The sequence below is a fragment of the Ylistrum balloti genome, unplaced genomic scaffold, assembly GCF_031769215.1.
Source record: "Ylistrum balloti isolate Yb309-2 unplaced genomic scaffold, AGI_CSIRO_Ybal_v1 Utg369568, whole genome shotgun sequence".
NCBI classification, from domain to species: Eukaryota; Metazoa; Mollusca; class Bivalvia; order Pectinida; family Pectinidae; genus Ylistrum; species Ylistrum balloti.
This window is the reverse complement of record NW_026781865.1, coordinates 489,543-514,357: the sequence shown is the minus strand read 5'-3', so window position 1 is coordinate 514,357 and position 24,815 is coordinate 489,543. Positions and strand designations below refer to the sequence as shown.

The following is a 24,815-nucleotide window of genomic DNA, read 5'->3' as shown; positions in this document are numbered from 1 at the left end:
GCTCGTATCTCGCTCTTATTCAATTCAACTTAACTAAAGCTAAAAACGTTTTTTTATCTTTTATTTTAATGATATTGTTTTACAGAAATACAGGTATAACACTACTGCTAACACTAATGGCCACCTGCTACAGCAACCGTACCTCTAACATACCACACCTGTCAACACAGGTAAACCATAAGCCATACCATTGTTTGCTTGGTTAAATCAACACATACACAATCAACATCTGTCTCTTTATTTCTCTAGCCATGTTTTCTTTCTCCAGGTCATATGAAGCTCACATAATGCTAGACATAATACATGCAAATTTTATTTATTTATTTTTCAGAATTTTCAGAGACATCTCTATTCATTCGACATTTCACAACCGCAGTCGATATTTATGGAACTAGTAAAAATGTAAGGGATCTCTCAATAATAATATTTTATCTACTTAAATTTTCAAGCTTTTATATATATTTCATTGTTAAAATTATAAATGACATTTAACGATACATATTTGAAACTATATGCGATCTGTAAGTTTGAAGATCATAGCAATATTTTGATTTTTCGAAATTTCTTAAGCTGTTTTTATTTTTTCGCATGTTAGATACAATCTAGTCAAACTGAGCTCGGAAAGTCAAGATTATTTTCATGCTTTTCATATGGTGACTGGTCTTTCATTAACGGGTGATTACCCTGTAACAGAATCTTTAATGTAGTGAAGTCACCGTCACAACTTACTAACTAAAATCTGTTTAAATAATCTGGAGATAGTAGAAGAGATTAATTTCAGATAATTTTACAACCCACTTTAATTCTGTGTGTAATTATTGATTTCCATGAGCTCTGACACGCTAGTTTTATCACGTCTTGATTGATTAATGCAAATCGAAGTGCGTCTTCAAATTTTCACAAATCCACTCCGGTCTCTTTACTTATGTTGTGACGTTAAAATGTCACCGGTTTTGATATCCACGGGTTGAACAACACGAGATTTTTTTATACCTAATCGGCTAACTTCATATTTTTCCTTGGAGCGTGGACGTATAACGAGCTTTTCTGCTGGATGTACTCTTCATCCATGGAAGGTCGGAAACTATTTGTTTGACGATATTGCGTTTGTTAGAATGCTTTTTTTTTGTTCGAAGGGAAATAACTCCTATAATTTCGCCCTCTTTTTATAAATGTAAAATATTTTGAAAAAATCTACTTCTCTCAGTTTGTTTAATCCAGTAACTAATGCTACCAATGTGATTTTTTTTTTATAATTTCTAGGTTTAATTGACACAAAGTTTTGGCAGAGAAGGTTTTCCATTGATATAAATGTTTCCACTTGGAATTCGAAGTCGTCTGGGAAACGTTTGGGGCGAAGACGGTAGAATTCCAATTATCACTTATATGTCAATACAACAGATCATTGGTTTTTACTCTCGAAATATCTATATACTATTACATGTCCTATTCCAATGACTATCCTTCAACAGTCTTTGATTTTCTTGTTATTGTTGGGAGTTACTCTTTGGTCAATGTCTAAAACTTCAGACAGTCATGTCAAAATTGATAAAATTTACAGTTATTCTTTCATACAATGTGATGCATATCAATGTTGTGCAGTTTTGAAGAATGAATCAGAGAAAAACTAGCACCACAAGAAATATTTTTTCCTGTATGGGGTAATAATCCATCATATCTGTAAAGTTTAAACCATTTTTATATTAACTCTGTTCCTAAGAAACATACACTTGTAGAAATCGGTATGGTCAAATTTCAGAGCCAAATAACAATTTTTGCTACAATATCATTATGTCAGGGTATGTAGGATGTTTCTCTTGCTTCCCAGTTGCAGCATGGAAGTAAAAGGCGAATGGTTTTATCAAAGTCGTCTTCAGATGCCATTGAATAATTTCTCCATATCACACATCAATTAACATATATATGAAAGTAAATCAAAGGATCCAAATTATCATGAAAAAATAAATTGTGTATGTACGGTCAACATATCATACAGTCAGTCTCAAGTAAAGGGAGATAATTCACAAACCATGCATACCAAAAAGAAAACAAGCCATTGTTTTGTTCATTTGCCTTCATTTGTACAAAGTTCACTTCTTCTGTCCACAAAATATAAATATGTAGTACTCACTATACTACTGACAACAACGACATGCAAAAATATTTAAATAATTTATACATCTATGTCATAAACTGACTCCTCTTGCACAGACTACTTCATCTGACACAAAAGAGTTGTCACCAGGACAGATGATTCCTTACTTGTTCAACGTACAGTGCAACAAAATGTATTCCATCTTACAGTATAGTAACAGTCTACATTGTATTCCATCATACAGTGCAGTTATATGTGTGGACTTAACACCTCAAATACACCATAAAAATTCCCATCTCACAATTTACATTTGTACTATAGTACATTGTTAACATATTACATCAACAATGTATTACATTAACAATGCATTGCACTGTAAATATATAACATCAACAATGTCATAAAATGTAAATGTAGTACATAAACAATGTAGTATGTTGTTAATTTATCACATCAACAATGTAGTACATTATCAATATATTACATCAACATTGTAGTACACTGTTACATTACATCAAAATGTAAAATTTAGCACTATAGCCTTAATGTACATTAAATTTCTTAATGCATATATGTAGCCACTTTTGACACTCAAATACATCATATTACATTGTATAACATTGTATACAATTGTTCATTGTAATAGCTGTACCAGGAATTTTAATACTGTATACAATACAACATTGTACACAACCTTAGAGTACAAGGAAGATAGAACACCAGTACTGTGGTGTTTTAAATGTTTTTTCATAGATGTACAATGTCACATACAATTATATATGTACAGAATGTAATACAGTGTTTTACAATGTACTGAAAAAGTCAGCCTTAAATACAATAACAGCTGTTCACCAGCCAAAAATACTGAATACATACATGTCATGGTCAACGTAACGTGACTTTCAGTAAGCCACAAATATTTCATTTCAAGCCACAGAAAATATTGCATCGCATAAAGAATTGACATATTTTCGGAAAAATAGGATATTAGTCAGTGTAACATATCACAAATGGCTTCAGTGTGTCTTTATCTTAGTGGTAACTAAGTCCAGGATGTGTCAAGCTTCAGTGTGATTTTTTGTTAGTGGTAACCAAGTCCAGAATGTGTCAAGCTTCAGTGTGTCTTTATCTTAGTGGTAACTAAGCCCAGGATGGGTCTGAATTCAGTGTGTCTTTATCTTAGTGGTAAGTAAGTCCAGGATGTGTCAAGCTTCAGTGTGTCCTTATCTTAGTGGTAACTAAGCCCAGGATGTGTCTGACTTCAGTGTGTCTTTATCTTAGTGGTAACTAAGTCCAGGATGTGTCTAGCTTCAGTGTGTCTTTATCTTAGTAGTAACCAAGTCCAGAATGTGTCAAGCTTCAGTGTGTCTTTATCTTAGTGGTAACTAAGTCCAGGATGTGTCTGAATTCAGTGTCTTTATCTTAGTGGTAACTAAGTCCAGGATGTGTCTGGCTTCAGTGTGTTTTTTTCTTAGTGGTAACTAAGTCCAGGATGTGTCTGGCTTCAGTGTGTCTTTATCTTAGTGGTAACTAAGTCCAGGATGTGTCTGAATTCAGTGTGTCTTTGTCTTAGTGGTAACTGAGTCCAGGATGTGTCTGGCTTCAGTGTGTCTTTATCTTAGTGGTAACTAAGTCCAGGATGTGTCTGGCTTCAGTGTGTCTTTATCTTAGTGGTAACTAAGTCCAGGATATGTCTGACTTTAGTGCGTCTCTAAACTGACTGGTAAATTACGTAAAAATGAATGTGTTAACTACAGTTTATGACAGAATCTACACATAGTTATTTTAAAAATGTGAGCTGGAGTAAGGGAACTTTATCCATCAGGAAATATATTTCAGTATATGCATTTTTTAGATCTCCCTGACTGGAGAGAAGGATATTTGGATAGTTTGATTTTTGCACACGTCAAAGGATTCTGAGGTTTTGTATGGTACATACTGTGACAATAGTAAATATCTAAATATGTGAATTGGTGAATTTTGTCGTTTGCAGAGATAAATTCACTAGTTATCTGCACCAAAATTACTTGTGTCATTATCCCATATAACATATCTCAACTATGCGACCATGTGGATGTGTTTGTAAGGTTCAGGATGACCTGCCACAACATCTAGAATTTGAACTTTTGCATGGGCATTATAGTTTCCTGTATCAGTAAGACCCAAAGTATACAACTTATGGGCCAACAAGAGTGAGCTGTTTATGAGTATTAGAAATTTTGTATTATAAATAAAGATTATAGTTTAAATGTATCTGATATGTTTGCACATTTTCACACCAATGTATATGATGTAGATGTAGGCTCAGGAAAAACAAGCCAAATACAGAAAGTACATGCTATACATAAATGTATTCATTTTTGGTAAAACTTGATTGATTTCCATTAAGAAATTGTTTTTTCATTGGTATCAAATTCAGCTCCAAATCCAAAATTATTTCAAGGTAAGCAATTTCTTAACAGATGAAAATAATTTATGGAGAAGAAACATATCAGCATATTTCTAGAGGACTGAGCAACAAAAGTAATGAAGATATGAATATAATTAAGTACTCTTAATTACATAAATAAAAGTTTGCCAGCAATAACTTACATAAATACAGCTGAAATTCACAAGCAAATGCATGTCAAAATGCAAAATAGCAAATATTTCGGCATAGATATATCCTTTCTATTTTATGTGCCCCCATTCTAAACAGCTCCATGTGGATTCAAAATTTGGCCTCATTTAAATGGACTAAATCATGCACTTTAGACATCTTTTATAAAAGGTTTGAAAATACTGTTCATCTGGAACACTTGGAAATTAAATCATGGGAGACAACTCTTAAAACTCAGCTGATGTAAAAATGAAACCTTCCAATAGGAAAATGATTTCATAGTAAACAGTAAATTTTACACATCATCTTCTTTTATTGTAGAAGGTAAGCTAAATGATACTTCCCTGATGTTCGTACACAAAAATCAAAAAGTAAAATCATTACTTTTTATTTGAATCAAAAAGACTTAAAAAGTAGTTAAATAAGAAATATGATAATTCATTTATGTTCTTTAAACTGTTTCAAAGTTCATTTGCCTATATTCTTCTTTAAAGCTGTCCAGCACATATTACAATTTCTAGATATAAATACCATATACATATACTGATAAGGAAATCCAGTACTGGCAAGAGAAGGGACAAGAGTATTTGAAATCCCAATCACTAGAAACATGCATATTTCAAGAGAGCCATTTGCAAATTATATACAATTTATATATCTATACAAAAATCTTCCATTTGCACTTTAATTATCAAGATCCACTATTCAACTGTTAATTAAATTAGAATTCCATATAAAACTCAAAATAAAAATGTCTAAATGTATCACTCAAAGAAGTTAAATAAGAGCAAAAATTAATAATCTGCATTATATACTTTTTTTCTAAACAGCTTGTAATCAGAGTATTTCAATGTGAACTCATAAACAACACTACAGAAATCCTGTCACGATTCAGTCACAAGCTGATACAGCTCAGAAGACACTGTAATACTGATTTACCAACAGAAAATGTGTCACACCAACTCATGAAACTAGGGAATGCTTCATCTCTGGAAAGGTTTTCAATTTCAGGTCCAGTTTTGGAATTAGAAACTGAAGCTGACTTAAATGTACAAATCTGAGGATAAAAATATTAGACACCTTCAGGAAGATCACAGTACATATTACATATTAACTGTTTGAGGAACTTGCTACTGTGTGATCCCGAATTCTGTTATCCCTATTTATGATAGCAGACTGCATGATCCTACAATCTTAGATACTCTAATGAACTTGTATTTGAGAGAAATAAAAGTATTATATCTTTTTTTAAGAATCAGCTGTGATAATGAATTTTTAATTCAAAAAAGGATAGAAAAGCAAAATAAGTTATCTATTTGTCACAATTTAATAATTTATGACTAACACAAGTCACTGATATGGCAACAATTTACAAAACATATGACCAGCATATTCCACTTAAAATACATGTAGGGCCTCTGTATTTACAATGACTGACATCAAAGACTACTTGCATACTGTTTTGTAATACTTCTAGAAATTCAAGAAATACAACAAGACGATGACACTCGTCTACCCTGAAACCTGTTGAGGAATTTTGACATCCTTACAAATCTGAAACTTAATTTGAACCCAGATCATTCAAACATAATGGTTATTCCTATTCAAAATAATACTATACAATCATAGCTTTTGGTGATACTTGGATTTAACAACCCAAGACAAGATCATATTGATTGAGGAAGTAGTCCGACCAGAATGACATTTTATAATCATATTGATAAGTCAAGTTGATAATCTCTCTTAGAAACAGGCAACAAGCTTACCACTATGCAGTGAAAATGATGTCACATCCAAGTACTTCTAATCTTTACACCAAACAGGTGGACATACAGAAGGATAAAGGCTATCCTGGTTAATGCTCAACATAATAGGTCATTCCAGTTTAACTATTGTCCCTGTATTTTCCAATCAAATCATACTTCAGATCTCATTAAGTGTCAGAATAACAGGTTCACTGTACTTCAGTGAAAGAAAACTCACTTTGATACTTAAAATATAAAAAATAGAAAATGTTATTTTATAAACCTATCTTTTATAAACCGTTCTTCACATAGTCCATGTTTATATAATAAAATTAGTCCATGTACACCAATTTAGAGATATTCGTGGGCAGTCAAAAGATGGGAACACTTAACAATGGAAGAGCTGTATGTAATATTGTTACAGTGTATTATATGTATAATACAACTCAGTCACTGCCAAATGTAAAGCATCCTGTATTTAACAATTTTTAAGCAGATTTAAAATCTTTCACCATCATTTCAATTAAGGCTTAAAATTGTAAAACATTTCTATGTTATTTTTTTTTTAATAAGAAGAAATTTTTAAAGACGTTTAGGTTTTTAGATCGCTGACTGAATTTGAATTTATCTATGAATAGTAACGTTAAGAAATTGGAAAAATTGGTTGCAATAGAAATATTCTTAGAGAAATCAAGACGTATAAAATGTATTGCTTTGAAGTAATATGGCACTGAAAGCTTGGAAGATTATAAATAGTAACAAGTAGTTTGCATCATGGTAAGTCTTTGTACAAGGATTTCACATCATAGTAACAATAATACATGAACAGTACATATTCAAAACAAATATCAAACTTGTCTAAATTCCAACACACAATTAATCCTTTCATTCACTATGGGGTATCTATGTAGACCAAAATTTCCTCTCTAATTACACACATTACAAATTATGAACATACTACATCCACACTTTCTTTCTTTCTGTATACCAAGGTGTGTGGGTTTGATGCACCAGTGGCAGTAAGTGTTTCTCAGCAGTGTTTGGATAGGATACTTTATAAAAGGGGTCAATTCTAGATAAAATAGGGTTCTCCTCCTTTTGAATAATACTTAATCTTCAAACTGTTGGAATCCTTTAAAATTCATGCTTCAAAAGACTTTAGGGATGGTTTTATCACAAACTCTGCTCAGGAAGTTGGGAAATGAACAGGTCTAAGCTGACTTGCTTGTATCCTTGGGCGAGACAATTTTTCAAATTGCTCTGGATGGCATGTTATAGATTTCTGGCACTTCTTGTTGTTGTCATGACAAGAAACCGAGACCAAAATTAACTATCAGTAATATTTTTATTTTATTTAATCATCTAAATCATAATCCTGTTCATCTGCATTTACACTTAGTAAGTGCCTGTATAGTATAGAAGAACTTGCCAAAATGGGACACATTTGACTTTTAACATTGAATGTTTGACAATAAGTATATGTCGTCAGTGTTTATATTACGCCACTAAATACCATTTCACTGATTTAATTTTAGTGTGGTCTATGGTTTTCATGTTGGGTGTTTAAGGGATATCATTAATTAAAATAAACCCGTTTTCTGTAATAATTTGAGTATTTAGGGAAAGTGTAAGGTTAAGACCTATACATCATCTGGTCTGAGACAGGTTCCTTCATTAGGCCTTGATGAATTTCACAAAAAACGAACAAACAAGACTTTTTCCTTTGCAAGACGGAATGGATATTGATCAAATTTACTGCAAACACGTACGTAAGGCAGCTACAGCTTCTTAAATATGACACTATCCTATAAAAGAGGATAAAACTTTATAAAGTTACCTTATTTTGCATGGCAAAGAGATACTACAAATCCCTCTCATTTCTATACTTTTAATACAAGACAAATGCTGTTTCTTTTTAGTTTTAAATACTGAATAAATGCTCTCCCATTTAAAAACTTGAAATAAATAAACATTTCCTCTCTTTTTAACTTTAAACACAAAATAACGCTTCCTTCTTTCTAAACTTTTTATAAAAAAATGCCTCCCCCTTCTTACTTATAAATATCAAATAAATGTGTCCCTTTTCTAAATCTTATAACATGAAATAAATGTGTCTCCTCCCTAAATAAATCCAATAAATGACCCCCTTTCAAAATTTATATCAAATAATCTTTCATATAATTTAACCATTAAATTCTTAAAATAGAGCTTCTATATTAAGTAGAATTAGATAAGTACAAGAAAGACATATCAATAATAAGAAATACTGACTGAAGACTTCACAGATCAAATACATGTTGTTAATTTAGTGACAACATATTGACTTAACAATCTTTTATCAAATTATAAAGTCTTGGTTGTGCCACTGCAGGATAACTGGATCAGATGAAACAGAAGTCTACTAAAGGGATAATTTGATGAACCCACTTATGATTGCCTTCTAAAGATACTTGACAATGATACTCATTTACATTCCCACAATTCAGCTCTTTTATCCTCTAATTCATTCCTCTAACATACCAGAGAAAATTGACAAGAGTGATCATGAACACATGTTCCAAGCCATAGGTACAGCACTGTATAGAAACTAAACTAGGTTACACAACTACAGGTACAGCTATGTTGATAGCCAATGATGATGTTCCCTAAGATTCACCAAAATCACACAATGTACAAAAAGATATACTCTGATTGGTCAGAAACCAGTTTCATGTAAAGAGGGTTTCATGTGGAACCACATGTAACCAATTGATATCTAAGGTTTTAGTGACTCTACTTTACCATATTCATATGAAAAACATCTGTCATTTCCAGGAGACAGAATTTGTCTAAAGATCACATAGTGTAGACATGGACTTTAAAGATTGTTATATATTGTTTGAAGGTCTATCTACAAATGTATTTTCCGACACCAGGTCAAACTTAAAGTTTCAATACCTATTTTGTTCTGATCTAGACCAGTCAATTGACATGATTTTGGGGAAAAAAAGACACTTTGATGAATTTAAGGAGTAACGCCAAAGTTTTTGTAATGCAAGTACAAATGATAACCCTAACAGACTTATTTCAAAAACTAGTCATCATAATATTACACAGATCCCCCCTCCCCGACCAACAGTAACAATTTACAGGATTCTCTATACTATATTTACATCAAAATACTATTGACAGCAGCGTCCAGATCATCATCCATAGAAATATCATTAGGGTCATCTTCTGGGCTTACTGACCGAACTGGAGTGCTGGGACCAGGAGTGTCACTTTCAGACTCAGTCGTTGGATTTGTCATGTAACTATGGCGATTGAAGAACTCGTTTGATTGGTCAAGTGAGAATGGGGAGTGAACGGAAGAATCTTGATTTAGACTGACAATGGAATTTATTGCACTTTCCATTTGGGCTTTCAACAATTCTTGTTGTGTATCAGACTCTTTATCACTATCATCACTATACAAAGTTGTGGCTTCGTCATCCTCAACAGACTCCCGCGGTTCTACATCCAAATGCCCAGAAGAAAACGCTGGGACATTAAACGGTATATCGGAGTTGGACAAGTGTGGCGTGTCCTTATGCTCACCCATTCCAATGGTGTATGCGGAGTCTACCTTGTGTGTGATCAGGTTTGAGAAGGTTTCATCATGGTCTGCCTCTGGAGAGGATATCGGTTCATATTGTGACTGATGGAACCCACCCATATCAGCAACAGCACTGTCTACTTCACCATCATTACCAATACTATTAGATCTCTGTTTAGAATGACTCGTATCATCATCAACTCTACCAAACAATTCGTTTCCTATGGAGAATGGCACCTTGGAATCTGACATGAAGGATGGTTTAAATGACTGTTTATCTGAACTCTCAGATTGTTGTGGATAGTTGTGGGAATGATACATGTCTTTTTCAAAAGAACTGATGCACAGAGGTTGCTTCTCACTGGAATGATAGCCCAACACATTATTATCACAATTGCTGTCGTTGGAGATGAGGTGTCTCACAGACTCCTCAGACATCTCAAATGGCGGTGAATTTCTGTCTTGTGCAGCACTTTCACCCGGAGAATCCAAATCACCAGCATGAACCTCATATTCACTCCTAGAAATTACAGTATCCACTGGAGATGGAGAAGAGTTTCTGTATCCACCCGTGTCTAGATCCGAGTTACTTACAGGAGAATTGTCTGATCGTTCTGTTTCTAGGTAAAGCTTGAACGGTTTATTACTGTCTGACCAGTGATCACTTTCCATTGACTCACACTCTTCATTCACTGGTTCTGTTTTGATGTTTGATAGACGGGGTGCACCAAATAAACCTTTTGAGATGTCCTCTGAATCAGACCTACCACTGTTACTAGAATTCTGACGTTCTATTTCTGATGTGTCCATATTCACACTGTTGTCATGGTAACTACTTTCGTTACTATCACTACTCCCATCCTCTGCTAGCGAGCTTGTAAAGTTCTGGCCATCACTTCGGATCACAAGTTTGACCTTTGGAGTACAAGGTCGACTTAGTTGCTCCTTTTTTATTTCCACAGTGTCACTATCACTAGTATTTATTTTTTCTGTTTTAATCACTCTTGAAATTTCTGATACATCTTGTTCATCCATAGACACATCTTCAGATTTAACTGATTCTTGTTTCTGCAAGTACCTCAATGGCATTGGTTCAAAGGAATCTAGAAATAGAACAAGATCTATCAATATAGTAATACTTGCTACAGAATGCACATCCAGGCAATTAAGTTTCCGAATCCCTCTAAAACTGAAACTTGCAATATATGTAATTATATCTAAAGTGTTGTGATTTATGGGTAACTCTGTTACATTTTACCCATGTGGGAAATGTACAAGTGTTACTTTAAAATCTGGGAAATATTACCCCTTTGTTGAAAACAGGGATTTTTCGGTCTACTGTGAGAAATGGACAGTCTTTTCAGTCAGAATTCAAATGAGTGATGGGGTAAAAACAATGAGACATATGGAGATTACATGAATAAAATATGACAATCTTGAGGCTAGATTGATATTTCTTTGTTTTGGGGGATTTTTTTCCCTTCTTTAGAGGAAATTTTCCCATGTTTTCATGGAATCTGACATGAAGGATGGTTTAGATGACTGTTTCTCTGAACTTTTATTTTCTTGATGGGGAATTTGTTTATTTCAGAGGGGAAACCATGCAACTTGGGAAACACTACCTTTTTTTCGGTAGCAGAATTCATCTCTGACATTGTAGGGAACACACAGACTCAAATGGATTTCAAACCAAGGGAAATAACTCCTTCATGCTTCCAAAACAGAATTTCTAACCAATATGCAGCCAATTCCTTTCCTGTCTGACAGTGTTGCAAATTTCACACAAAATTCATCAATTTAAAAAATATTTTAATAAGGAAATAACATATCCTGTACATGTTTTTTCATACTTCTGAACACTTTGCCTGGATGAAATCTGATCAGCGTTACTCACCTGGATCAGAATTAACCAAATCCTTCTCAGATTTAATTGTCTCTGTTAAGTCTTCATTCATCAGTCTCTGGATCATAACCATCTCAGCAGTCTTCTTCTCTCTCTACACCAAAAAAAAAAACAAAAAAACCTCACATAAATAACCTGATCAAAATATTTCAACATCATCTCAATTGTTGTGTCTCAAGGGAGTAGAAAAATTCAATGTATACAGACTTTGATTTGCTTCCTTAACTTTCATTAAATTCTATTTTGTTAAAAATATCAAAAGCACTAGAGCTCAAGGCTGTAGTATGAAATATGTTTTGAGATCAGTAAAACATATTTTCAATTATAGACTCGAAAAGCTTGAAAACAGGATTTTGTATGATTATTTCATTGATAATAGAGAACATATTTAATAAGTAATCCCTCTAAAAAGCATGACAAGATCACAAGCTGATCTGTTTTGTAAATTATCAGTTTTAGAGCTATGCAGCAGAAAATTTAGGTATGAATGCATCTACATTGCCCATTTGACAATCCTCAACCAAGAGCCAGTACCTACCATACTCTCCTTCAATAGTAAGAGACGGAATTTATCAAACATTCTCTGCTTTTTGTGTAACAGGCCTACAGCTACATTCTCAAACACCTCATGATCTGTAGCAGATAAAAAACATCCCACAAATGAAAATATTCAGACATAGCACTTACAAAACATAAAACAAAATTTCCTTCCCGTCACTTAATAAGACAGAAGTTAACAGGAATTTCATTCTTTATGTCGCCTAAATGGCTTAAATAAATGTCTGTCATATTCAGATATAAACAATCACCTTGTTTTTCAGCCCATTTTAAATGCCAAAGCATGAAAACATTCTGACCTTCAGAAAATGTGAAATCATTTCCACACAGAGTCTTGCTAGATGTAAGACTGAATGAATAAATTTCAACAATAACAGCTGATATGAAACAATAAATTTCTGATCAATTTTAATCAGTTTCAAAATGATTCCTGCTGTCATCAAAAAATCAGTCACTACAAGAAGCAGTTTATTTTTAATCATGTTGTTCTCACCTCTCTCCATGAGACCATCAGGAGGAGACTTGTGCTGGAAAACGTGGTATCGGAGTAGACGGCGATATGTGTCCCGGCGACTCCTGAACTGTGACTTAGTGTCCGGCTTCAGAGCATTATCCTGGTCTTTACTCAGCTGCTGATGAATTCTATGAACAACAATAAAAATCATCAATGAACACTTGTAAAAAGACATATAGCTTTTTTGTAGAGTCTGATCTGAATTATTTTATTTGTGCCTTCAATATTAGTAAAGCTGTATCAGTAGTCTGCCCTTTTGACCTTGAAACTATATCGTAAAGTGTATTTGCTCTGTACATATACTATTTCCAGTATTATATGACAAGCCAATGAAAAGCGTTATTGCAGTAGAAATTGGCAAGAGTTAAACTAATTTCATTTCACCTCTGACATAAGTCTGAAAGAATTAATATACACGCCATAAATGACAGGTTGTTTTGAAACTTTTCATTGCTAAAAATCAGACTTACTAAAATAAGAAACTGGAAATAGAGACAGGAAAGACATTTTTCATCATTACACTTACAGCTGACTCTTTGGTATAGCTGCTAAAGGGATTCTCAATCCAGGAACAGTGGAAGTGGTAGCTGTGGAGACAGGTGTTGTTAAAGGTGGTAGTTCGGCTGGCTTTGTAGCAGTGGCTGATTTGTTATCTAGTTGCTAAAAAAAAAACAAGGAATGTTTCATTCAAATACTAACGTAAAATCATTATCTTTCATCAGGGCATTTTTGTTGATTTTGGGGGCAAGCTTTAACCACAAATTCATATGTCAATGAACTGGTAATATTGTAGGTTTATTGGGCTATATATTTCTCATCAAATAAAATGTCTTAAAAATAGCTTTTTTTCTCTGTAAATCATAAAAACTGAGCCCCATGAAAATATATTATTTTAGAATATCACATATCTCTACAGCAAGTATAACAAAACCATCCTTGTTATTAAAACCTTTATCCTTATTTCAGATGACCACGGAAAATTTTCAAAAATATCTCATATGAATTTTACACCTCTTCATATCAATATATCTAGCTTTTCCAAAACAGAATAACCTTCAAGTATATACTGAAATATTTTCATTGTATGATATTTTCAATGCATAATTTGTAATACCAAACAATCTACATGGAATCTTCATGTTCAGTGTAATTAACAGGGAGCACTGTACTTATATAAACTTTTTACTCTGAAAAACTTAAATTGCTATACATATATCTGGATACTTCTATGACTCTTTCATTTATTTAGTTTAGAATACATCCTTATTTTTTGCTATCAATTAACTGTATCATACATAAAATTGCCAATAATTTTGGTTTCTAATGATATAGGCAGTTTTGCCTGGTTACAATAGACAGATCACCTTTGTTTAGCCTTACCTGTACAGTGATGGGTAGTTTGTTAGGGGCTGGAGTCAGAGCTGAGCCTATTGTCTGTTTCTGCTGTAAAACCTGCTGTGCCTTCACTTGAGCATTTACTTGGGCCTGCAGCTGTTGTTGGCGTTGAAGCTTCAGGAAGAGAGAGATCTGTTGCTGTTGCTGTTCAGGTGTCATCTTGGCCAGATAACCTTGAACCTTTTCTTTTTGCTCCACAGTCAAATTTAAGTTCAGAGTGTGATTTCCAATCTATAAAGATAATATTAACAGTTCTTTATTAATTCTTTGTTTTCTCTCTTTAAAACAATACAATGAATTTTCCCTGAATTAAAAAACGCATGAAAATCCTGTCACTTCATACTTCATTATGAAGTTGACAAAATATCCTATTTATCCCCTACAATATGTAAAATTACTAAACAGTAGTCTAAATACTTGAATAACCCCAACTTTAAGCAAATAGGAATCTATGAAAGCAGTTTAGAAAGCATTGTTTTTAAATTTATGCAAGTTTCCAGCATTGTAAAAACTTGCCTTAATTGGAGTAGGCAGTGCCACCTTAGGAGATGCTGATATGGCCATTTTACCAGGAGGTGCTGATGTCATGACAACCCCCTGATGAACTGCACCAACAGGAAGTTGGTTCATTAGAACCTGGGTGCTCCCTGCACTGGCTAATTGACTTGCATCTTGAGCTGGATCTACATTCTCCACTTTCACATCACTAGGTTTGGCAGACTGTGGAAGACTTGTGGTGGGCTGGGTTAGTGATGCACAACTAGAAGGGGTTATCATTGTGGAGAGGGATGAAGTTGACATTGCTTCAGTTTTGATGACTAGATTTCCAGCTGAAGAAAACAGAAAAATAAAATCAAAACCCCTAGTCTTTTAGTAATGTATGAAAATTCAAGACATTCTCTGAAATACTTTGGAAAGAGTTCAAGATTTTTCCACATATCTTACATTAATTCATTAAAATATTACCATAAAAGAGCTTGGTAAGTTAGGATGTACAACTTACAGGAACCTTATATTATTGGAAATCAGAAACATATTCCCTAAAACCACCATGCAAAATGATTTATCATTTGAAAAGTACCTATGCAACTGGCATTCATATAAACACTTGACTGGCAGTTATTAACATCCCTTTGTCCCAGGACAAATGACACCTACTCTTGTAAGTTGTCCCATTGCAATTGGGAAATTTAATATATCCCAAAATTTCAAAATGTTGATAAATCATTGTAAAAGCAGTATATTACAAACAAGTATACAGTAATGAAAACTCTATTTCGTAAGTATTAAACCAATCCAAAAGTTTAATTTGAACGTAAAGAAATAGAAAATAATTGATAAATTGATGATCTGAATTTAATATGGAAATTATGTCAACAAAATATATCATTTTAGACAGTCTCTACTAAAAACAGAAATTTCAAATGTAAGGTTCAAATATGAAAGACCTGCTTACAAATATTTGTATAAACAACTTATTAGACTGAAATAATGAAGTAACAAGATAATCTAAGAAATGAAGAAGACTAACAAAATTGAAGTTATGTGCCCAATTCATTTAAGTTTTACACTACTCTCAGGCATAAAATCCAGTAAATTGTAAAATTATACATTAAAATTGGGAAAAATGTATTTAAAAAAAAAAGAAAAGAAAAAAAAAAGAGTATTCCTCATTACATTAAAACTTGTTGTAATTACAGACTAATACTTCTAATAGCACAAACGCAGGGAAAGGTTGAAATGACAGTATAATTGTAATTTACCTTGTGGAGCTGGTCCCGCTATTGTTGCCTGCACAAATTGCGTTGGTGGTGGTTGTGATTGCACGATTCCCATGGTCCCTTGTGTAGGGTCCTTAACAGATGGCCCCGGAAATGATGTGGCCTCCTGTTTCACCACTGACCCCTGACCTATTACTGGTTTTGGAAGTTGCTGTCCTATCACAAGATGAGGTGCTGTTGGAATATTTTGGCTTTGTCCTATTAACTGAACATTCTGTCCTATAAGATTTTGGGTTTGAAATTGTACAGGCTGTTGTGGTTGAGTTATCAAATGTGGAGTTAGAGATGAAGCTGTGCTTTGAATTGTTTGCCTGATAATTTGTCCTTCGGACAAGATTTTCTTTTGAAGTTCTTGTAAATGTTTCCGCTGTACTTTTTGTGCATTATTCAGGTTCTTTACTCCAGCTAACTTTTTGAGATTTTCCTGTATCTGTGTTAGCTGTGCTTGAGCCTCAGGGGTTAATTGAATGGTGTGCTGAAGTTTTGGTGCACTATCTCTTGCCTGTAGTACATTTTGCTTCTGGCTTGCTCCAGCCACAAGCTGCTGAAGTTGGACGGAGGACATCACCTGATTGGTGCCTTGACTGGTGGTTGTCACGGGAACCCGAGACTGAGTTACGGTGGTAGTAACAGTAGTGGTACTAGCAGTGCTTAAGTTAGGTGTGGTAGATGCTCCAGAATACTGGGAAATCAGAGGAATCTGCACGCTTTGTAGATTCTGTACGAGTTGATGAGGTGATGCTGAAGTGTGAGTGGTGACATCTTTCCGTTGAGGTGTGGCCGAGGCAGTACTCAAGGAGATTTTGGTGGATGAAGGTGTGGAATACACAGTCTGTTTTGGAGTATTTGTTGATGGTGTTTGTGATTGTTGCTGAATATATTGGTTTTGGTTTGCAATGGATTTCACAGTGATAGGTTGAGAACTTATCTGTTGATTGACAGCCATATCTGCACCATCAGAACTAGAACTATTAGTCTTTGCAACTTGTTGTTGAGGAACCACTTGAATTGCTGTAGGAATGGCACTGTTAGTGGCATTCTGCATTCCCTGCCAGTTGATGGTTAGAGGCATACCGGGTGCCTGACCACCTCCATGGCTGATGAATTTCACCTGCTGCCCTTGTGAGGTGTTGACAATTCGCTGCAGCTGAATGCCTTGGGCTTGTGACGACACTAACACTTGCTGTGTTCCTGGCGTACCTGCTATTTGGGGCGTAGTTTGTATACCACTAGCAGTTTGCAGTGGTTGTTGTTGCTGCTGTTGCTGTTGTTGAGATAACTGTACAATATTTGGGTTCAAAGTCCTCAAAATGATATTTTGTTGTTGACCTGCAGCGTTGTTGGTCCTCTGAATGAGGATTTGCTGACCTTGTTGGTTGACCCCAATGTAATGTGACGGTTGCTGGGGTTGACTCGTCTTGTCTGGGGTCGCTGTAGGGGCTGGTGTACTGCCTCCTCCTTGAGTAGCCACACGGATCACATTACCCAAGTTTCCAGCAAGGTTGCTGGTGTTCCCAAACACCATATTGGACCCACTGCTGGTGTTCTGTGCAATATTTAACTGGGGTTGGATGGTCATTTGTGGCAAGTTCTGAAAATTAATGGATTGACCACCAACAGTCTGGGGGACACTGTTATTTGGTATAATGATATGCTTACCATCAGCTGTCTGTATCAATGTTCCCTGGATATTGGGGGCCATGTGATGAACTGTTGAACCAGACTGGTTCTGTAGTTGTGAATTATTGCACAGCACATGTGCCACATTCAAATTGACTACATTTGGGTTTTGAATCACAGTATTTTGAGTATTCACAATATTTTGTCCTTGACCCTGTAATACTGCTGCTGCTGCTGCTTGTCCTTGACTTTGATGCAATAATGCATTGCTTCCTTGTGTAGGCTGTAGTATAGTATTTTGACCTTGACCTTGTTGGAGGATAGTGCCCTGACCTTGCTGAAGGACAGCAGATTGTCCCTGCAGCTGTATTCCAGTATTAGGATTGTTGAATTGAATGGGGATGTTCCTTGTGAATACCTGTTGAGTGGTGGCATTATTTGTAACCATGGTGACAGGGTTCACACCTGCCCAACTTTGGATCGGAGTGAGAGATCGACCAACATTAGTTGAGGTCACTGGTGTTATGGCTCGACTGACAATGGGAGATGTGGAAACTGGACTTTGGTTTGGAGCAAGGATACGGTTGATGACCTGCGACGACCCTTGGACCTGTTGCAGGCTGGATGCCAGTGTGGTGCTTGACTGCAGCGACTGGATTTGGGGGTGGGTCTGGAAAAAAATTTGACCCCCACCCCCAGGCTTAAGGATCAGCTGTCCATTGGGGCCCTGCACAATCTGCTGACCCAACCTGTGAAATAAAACAAGACTTGATTCTAATGATTTTCAGTAAACCTCAAATAATCATTTCTAAAATAACTATTTAAAATGAATTGTAAATTTTGCATATCATGCAACCAATTCTTACTTCTAATCAAAACTGAGCTAAATTTTCAATAAATATTGGGACAACATAAACCAATGCTAGGTGCAATTCAAAATTTAAGGTATGTTGTCACATATATATTAATATATATATATTTTTTTAAATGAAAGGTGAAAGTTTGACTAGGATTTGATCAGTATTAACATGCTGTGATCAGATATGATTAAATAGCAACATTGATTTCATACTGATATTGCGACATTTCTTTATAATAATATATAAATATTTCATTTGACATTGCAAATTAATTCTGAAATCGAACAGGGATAGAACAGTGTTTTTACTGTGTTTACAGTGTCATGTGGGATACAGACATATTCTATGTAGTGTTTTAGCACTACATTCCAAATACGTATCACATTGCATTCATAAATATGTAAAAACAATAAAATCACTGTTCCATACATTTACATGGTTTCATATCTGGGGAAATTTGGCAAAAAAGGGGTAAAATCCCCCATCACCTCCAAAAAAAGTCAATTAGTATATTTTTCTATTGAACATTTTTTTCCAATCAAGAAATAATGGAAAAGATATACCAATCGAACCTCAACATTGTCATGTTTTATTTATGTTATCTTTATACATGTCCTACATTTTTATCCTATTCCTCTTGTGAATTCTGACCAAAAGAACTTTCTAATTTTCATCATTTCTCGAAATAGGCCAATAATTCCCCCTTTTCCAAAACAGGTAGTTTTCCCAAAATTATAAATTTACCAATGATTACCAACAACGATATTTGCCAAATTGATTCCTGCTTTGGTGATTAATATATTTAAAAACAATCTGCCCATCAATGATATAGATGTCAGGATCACTAAGGCGGATGTAAACTTAAAAAACAAATTGTAGACCCAAGTTAGAGGCATATCATCACCCACCCATTTTGTTTTATACACAGTTTCAGCTGGATAAAGAGAAGGTGCAGTCACGAGTTTGGAATGAGTTAATAAGGTATGTAATGTTGATGTTACCGGATTCCAAATCTCAGGATCTACCAAGGACAGTGGAATATCAGATAGATCAGTTATCCCATTAATAAACACTAAGCTAAACCTAGAACACTGACATCAATGCCCTTGATTCCAAGGTTTGGTCTTTGTACATCTTGATCAGAAGAATGACTTATACAAGTAGGACCTTACTTTCTTGCATTTATGATAATTTAAATGCAACAAATGACCTATTGATTATAAAGGCACATGTAAATACATTATAATCACAGCTGACAGTTTATAAAAGTGGAAATATTTCCTCAAGTAACCATCTTAAGCCTTTATCTCTCTAATTTGGAAAACTTATAGAAAATATAGAAAGAATTAGGACATACCCCTGCTGTAGCTGCCCCATTGTTGACATGTTAATCTGTTGAGTTTGTGGAGCAGCTGTTGCTTGTTGCACAAGCCCTGTTGCACCCTGGACAATCTGCATACCACCAAGTGATGCTGATTTTGTTGCCCCCTGAGCTGGCACAGCCGAGCTTTGGGGGAGATAACTCTGTGCATTGGCAACATTCTGTTGCACTGTAATATGGTTTTGGATGGATAGTGGTGCAACCTCAACTGGGCTAATGGTCTCATTTTGAACTACATGTGTATTTGCACCATTATCATCCACCCCTGTTGTTGAAAGGAACTCATCTGCCCAGTTAAAGCCTGAATTCTGCAACAGATAGAGAATTTAAGTTCAAATATTGTGTATCAACGAACACCTGCTAGATATATTATTTTAATCTTACAGATAACAAACGTTTCAAATCTCCAGCTTTGTTCAGGAGTGATCAGCTTATTTCAGTTTAGCAAACTCTAACATAAGCCTTGAATACTGGTCTCACTATTTAAACTTCCCAGTAATGTTTTCTTCTTAAACTGAACTGATCATAGTAAATGAGATTGTATCAAGATTTTAATGCACAAACATTTCTTAATTTAAGCAAAATAGTCTGATATCCAATTTGTACTTTAAAACTTAAATGTCTCCAAACTAAAATGAGTTAACACTTGCAGGGTAAAACAAATAATTCAGAAGTATTACTATGTAATTTTTGAACCAACATTTAAAAGGACTTGTTTTAACTCAATGTACTATATAACTATTCCTCACCCCATCATCGTCTGGTCCACCAATTGCATTCCCGAACAAGTCATTCTCGCTGAAAGCAAAAATGAAAGTGTTGAAAATCTCAAAATGCAAAATGAGATTAAGTAATCTGAATAATTCTTTTGTATTTTACCTATCATTATTCATGCTTTTATAAAATGTACATGAATTTTTTCTGAACTTAATAGGCTGATGTTGAACTAAATCAAAGAAGTGTATTTTTTAAAATAACAGACATGCGTCAAATCCAGCATCTGTAACATGTGCCAGAGTCCTACCCTTACTGATGTGAACTTAATTCCTGTAACATTAATATTCAAAAATGGATATACACTTCCTAAAATAAGGACAATGAGGCATACCCAGTAATTCAGTGGAAGTATTCAGCAACATGGCATGTTCTGACTAGAAACTCTTAATTACATCATTTCTTCAAGTTAATCTGTGTAGCACGTATTGATCTTCATACATTGATGATCATGGATTTGTAATCTGATTTGTGACATAAAATGTACTTACTTTATAACATCTAAGAAAGATCCCCCATCATCCATGTCAGAGAGGACTGTAATACAAGATCACACATTTTATAGAGATTTGCTGAGATGTTACAATGATGTTCAATTCATGTCTCCACTTTTTAATTGTCTTGTAAATAAAAAGACTTCAGAAAAATGCTGGTTTCTCTGTCAGTGTATCTTTTTTATATATTAGTATTTGTATTCATCATACAAAGCAGTAATAAATTATTGATCATATCTAATGTAAACAGATTGTCCAATTCAAGAATAGTAATAAAAAAATTAATTTCTGCTTATACAGCTGAATATTTATACCCCCCTCCCTTCCTTTTTTCGATGACCGAGATGTACAAACTATATTAGACTAAATATACCAAAACCTTCCTATAAATCCTGGCATTTCATCAAGTCTGCTACCTATTTTAAAACAAAGATGCTAACTATGAATTTAATGTTAAAATCCTATTATCTATATTAATAACCATAATTAATTACCCATCCAATGTCTTGGAGAGAAAGAACTGGAAATAGGAGTCGGAGGATTTCATTGGAAAAGGTAGGTGTCATCACATCAGGAATCTAACATCTTGGTATGGCATAGAAAACAAAAACCTGTAAAACAAAGCAACATAACTGAGATATTTGTAAAGCAGAGTTTTCCTCCTGCTCCTGTTTTACAATAAAAAACAGATTATTTTCAATAGTAAAGTCAACTGATATTTTAACAGAAATGCATAAAAAAAAACAAATAAACACATACACAAACAAAATATCTGGAATATTTCCGCTATGAAAATGCATGCACAGGCTAAAAGTACACAATAATTCAGGTCGACAAAATACTGCTAGGAACAGTACTTAACGTTTAACACACAAGAATACATGTACCATATATATCATCTCCCTGCCTAACTGAAGACCTTCCTACTTGTATCATATTAACATACCATTAGCTCTTGGCATGAAATCCCTCCATATCACTTCCTGTATATCTGGTACATGTCTCCTTTATTCAGTGTCATTTTTATCACTTACTGTCATCTTCCTTTCTACTGGAACTTTCATCATTATTTACATAAGGGATAGTATGTTGGTCTTAATGCATATGTTGGAAAAATTAGATCATGAATTTTTATTTCAACACAAAATGAAGTTGGGTGTTAAAATGACAAAATTCATTATTTAATCTACAATATATTCATAAAAACAAAAATAGCATCACATTCTAAAATAATTTGAGCCTAAAAGTTATGCTATAATATTATCACAATATCAATGAAATTCAACAAAAACTAAAAACTGCGCAATTTCGTTTGAAAAGTTCTCTCACATGTTCTTAGCCAATCAAAATGCCCTTTCAACTATTGACAATGTAAACGTTCTGCTAACTTTCCAGTTAAGTTGTTAAAAGATGTCAGGATATAGATTGAGGCATTTGAAAAGGCTTAAAATGTTTCTCTGCATGGGTTATCAGTTTAAATTGTTATTTATATTGATATTTAGGGTACCTGTTCATATCTAAACTCTGTCATGTCTATCTCAGAATGGTTAAGGTATTTATTTACTAAAGTAGATTGATAAAACAACATATCGCTGAGAGGCATGGTCCAAGAGATCACGACAGGAGACTCATCAGTACCTTAAAAACTGAGATTGGGATTTATGTATCATTCTCTAAAGATATTGTCATTTTTTTTTTTTTAACTTCATCTTCCTGCTCAATTTTTTAATCATATTAACCTGTTCATTTTTATTGACTCTCATTAATTAATCATGTCTCTAACTTATTATTTTGACATTGTCATTATTTTTTTCATCTTTTTCTACATCTGCATTATCATCTTGTAATTTTCATTATTACTTTGCTATTTTTTCTGCTATTCCATTTTTCCTCTAATATCAATTTTTTCTGCTATAATTCATTCTCATCAAATTCTGTCATCTTCGTTATCCTTTAGCGAAGATTAACAGCTTCACTGGTGATGCCTATGTACTCTCAACAAAGTAAGGGTTTACATATGACCGCAGTCTGGACTATCAAGAGACAAATATCTTTTTGCTCCAAAGGCAGAGAGTCATGTAATTTAGAAATTTCTCTTTTACAAGTCAGGAAATCATTCTGGGAAGTCAAAATTATAGTATGATGTATTAAATGGAAGTCCTGTATGATCACAATCAATCAGTTTTTGATGATACATAAATCTACATACTAGTCATCATAATCTTACAGAGATGTATCATACCAGTCAGACTAATTAAAAGACATCTAAAGTCTTAATTTTTTTAAATATGCTTTCACTAACATGTCAGTATAAAATGAGGTTTTTAGAGTGGTAAGTAAAAAATTTCTCACCAAAGAGTCTTTTATTTGTATCACATCTGGGTGTCAATTAGATGTTATACATTAATATCATATCACTTGTGCTAGCTTACACGACACTGAACATAAAAGATAATATATTAGACTTATATTACTAGCAATAAAACAACACATAAACACTTTTTTTAAAAATATTCAGCACGTCTATTATCTACAAATGTAGTTCATTACACTAAAAGGATACAGTTCTATTATTTCAATAAACAAATAAGTTACAGAAAATTAGAAAACGCGACTGAAAACTACCCTTAAGATAATATTTATCGACGAATATAAATCCTCCTGTTTTACAAATGGCGGATCTTGTACCTTATTTCTTGGGGGCCATTTGCCCCTATTTACGGATTTCGTTCAAGACAGATTTCTCTTGGATGCAAGACTTCTGTTTCCATTGATCATGCTATGAAATTGAACTTGTTACAAAACACAATCAACATAAGGATATATAATTCAATCATTCAGTTGAAAGGCCTTTAAACCCATAATACCCTGAAGGATTGGCAGGCAGATTATTTTTCTACCGCCAAGCATGTCCGATTCAAAAACAGACATTTTCAACAACCTGCTTAATAAGCAAGTGTTGTTTAGAACGATTGAACAGAAAGGTTTTGAACCTATGTGTAACAAGTCTGGTGTTAACAGTAGTAAATTCCCTAATCACCATTTGTCATTGGGTTGGAGGAAATAGTTTAGATACTTGGACTGACAAATGAATTGACACTTCCCGGCAAGTTATCGAAGCTTTCGAAGCTAAAGTTATGTTTGAACATGACCCCATTCTGAACAAAGCATTATCGCAATCGACAGATCCGATTGAAAGGATCATGGCGATATATTACATACGTGCATCAGAACAGTTCATTTTGGAGAAAATAGAGGCAATAAAAACCGCCAGGGACTTACACAACCCCATCCCGAACCTTTCCCAACAAATTTTATCAGTAAATAATATTCAGAAAACACTCACCGTCATGTAACATGCCTGTGACCTAAGGGGCTTACAATTGGTTGATCAGGGACATATTTAACCTTTGACCTAGTAATATCGTTCGTGGTCTATTTGCATGTATACAGGCGGGTTTAAACCGTGTCACATTATCTTCCCAATTTAAACGTATTCTTTAAGCATTACAAATGACGATG

At 34.2% G+C, this 24,815-nt stretch overlaps 1 protein-coding gene across 1 annotated transcript; it reads right to left on the bottom strand.

Moving 5' to 3' along the window:
- Positions 1 to 9,215: 9,215 nt before the first annotated feature.
- Positions 9,216 to 24,585, bottom strand: LOC132560782 (BRD4-interacting chromatin-remodeling complex-associated protein-like). Its single transcript, XM_060225498.1, has 12 exons — positions 24,516 to 24,585; positions 21,291 to 21,336; positions 20,775 to 20,823; positions 20,002 to 20,333; positions 16,147 to 18,533; positions 14,900 to 15,213; positions 14,369 to 14,614; positions 13,515 to 13,648; positions 12,968 to 13,116; positions 12,455 to 12,549; positions 11,908 to 12,010; positions 9,216 to 11,116 (listed from the first exon to the last, which is right to left on the bottom strand). The coding sequence occupies exons 1-12, from the start codon at positions 24,583 to 24,585 to the stop codon at positions 9,588 to 9,590; spliced, it is 5,454 nt and encodes a 1,817-aa protein (XP_060081481.1). The 3' UTR covers positions 9,216 to 9,587.
- Positions 24,586 to 24,815: the final 230 nt, after the last annotated feature.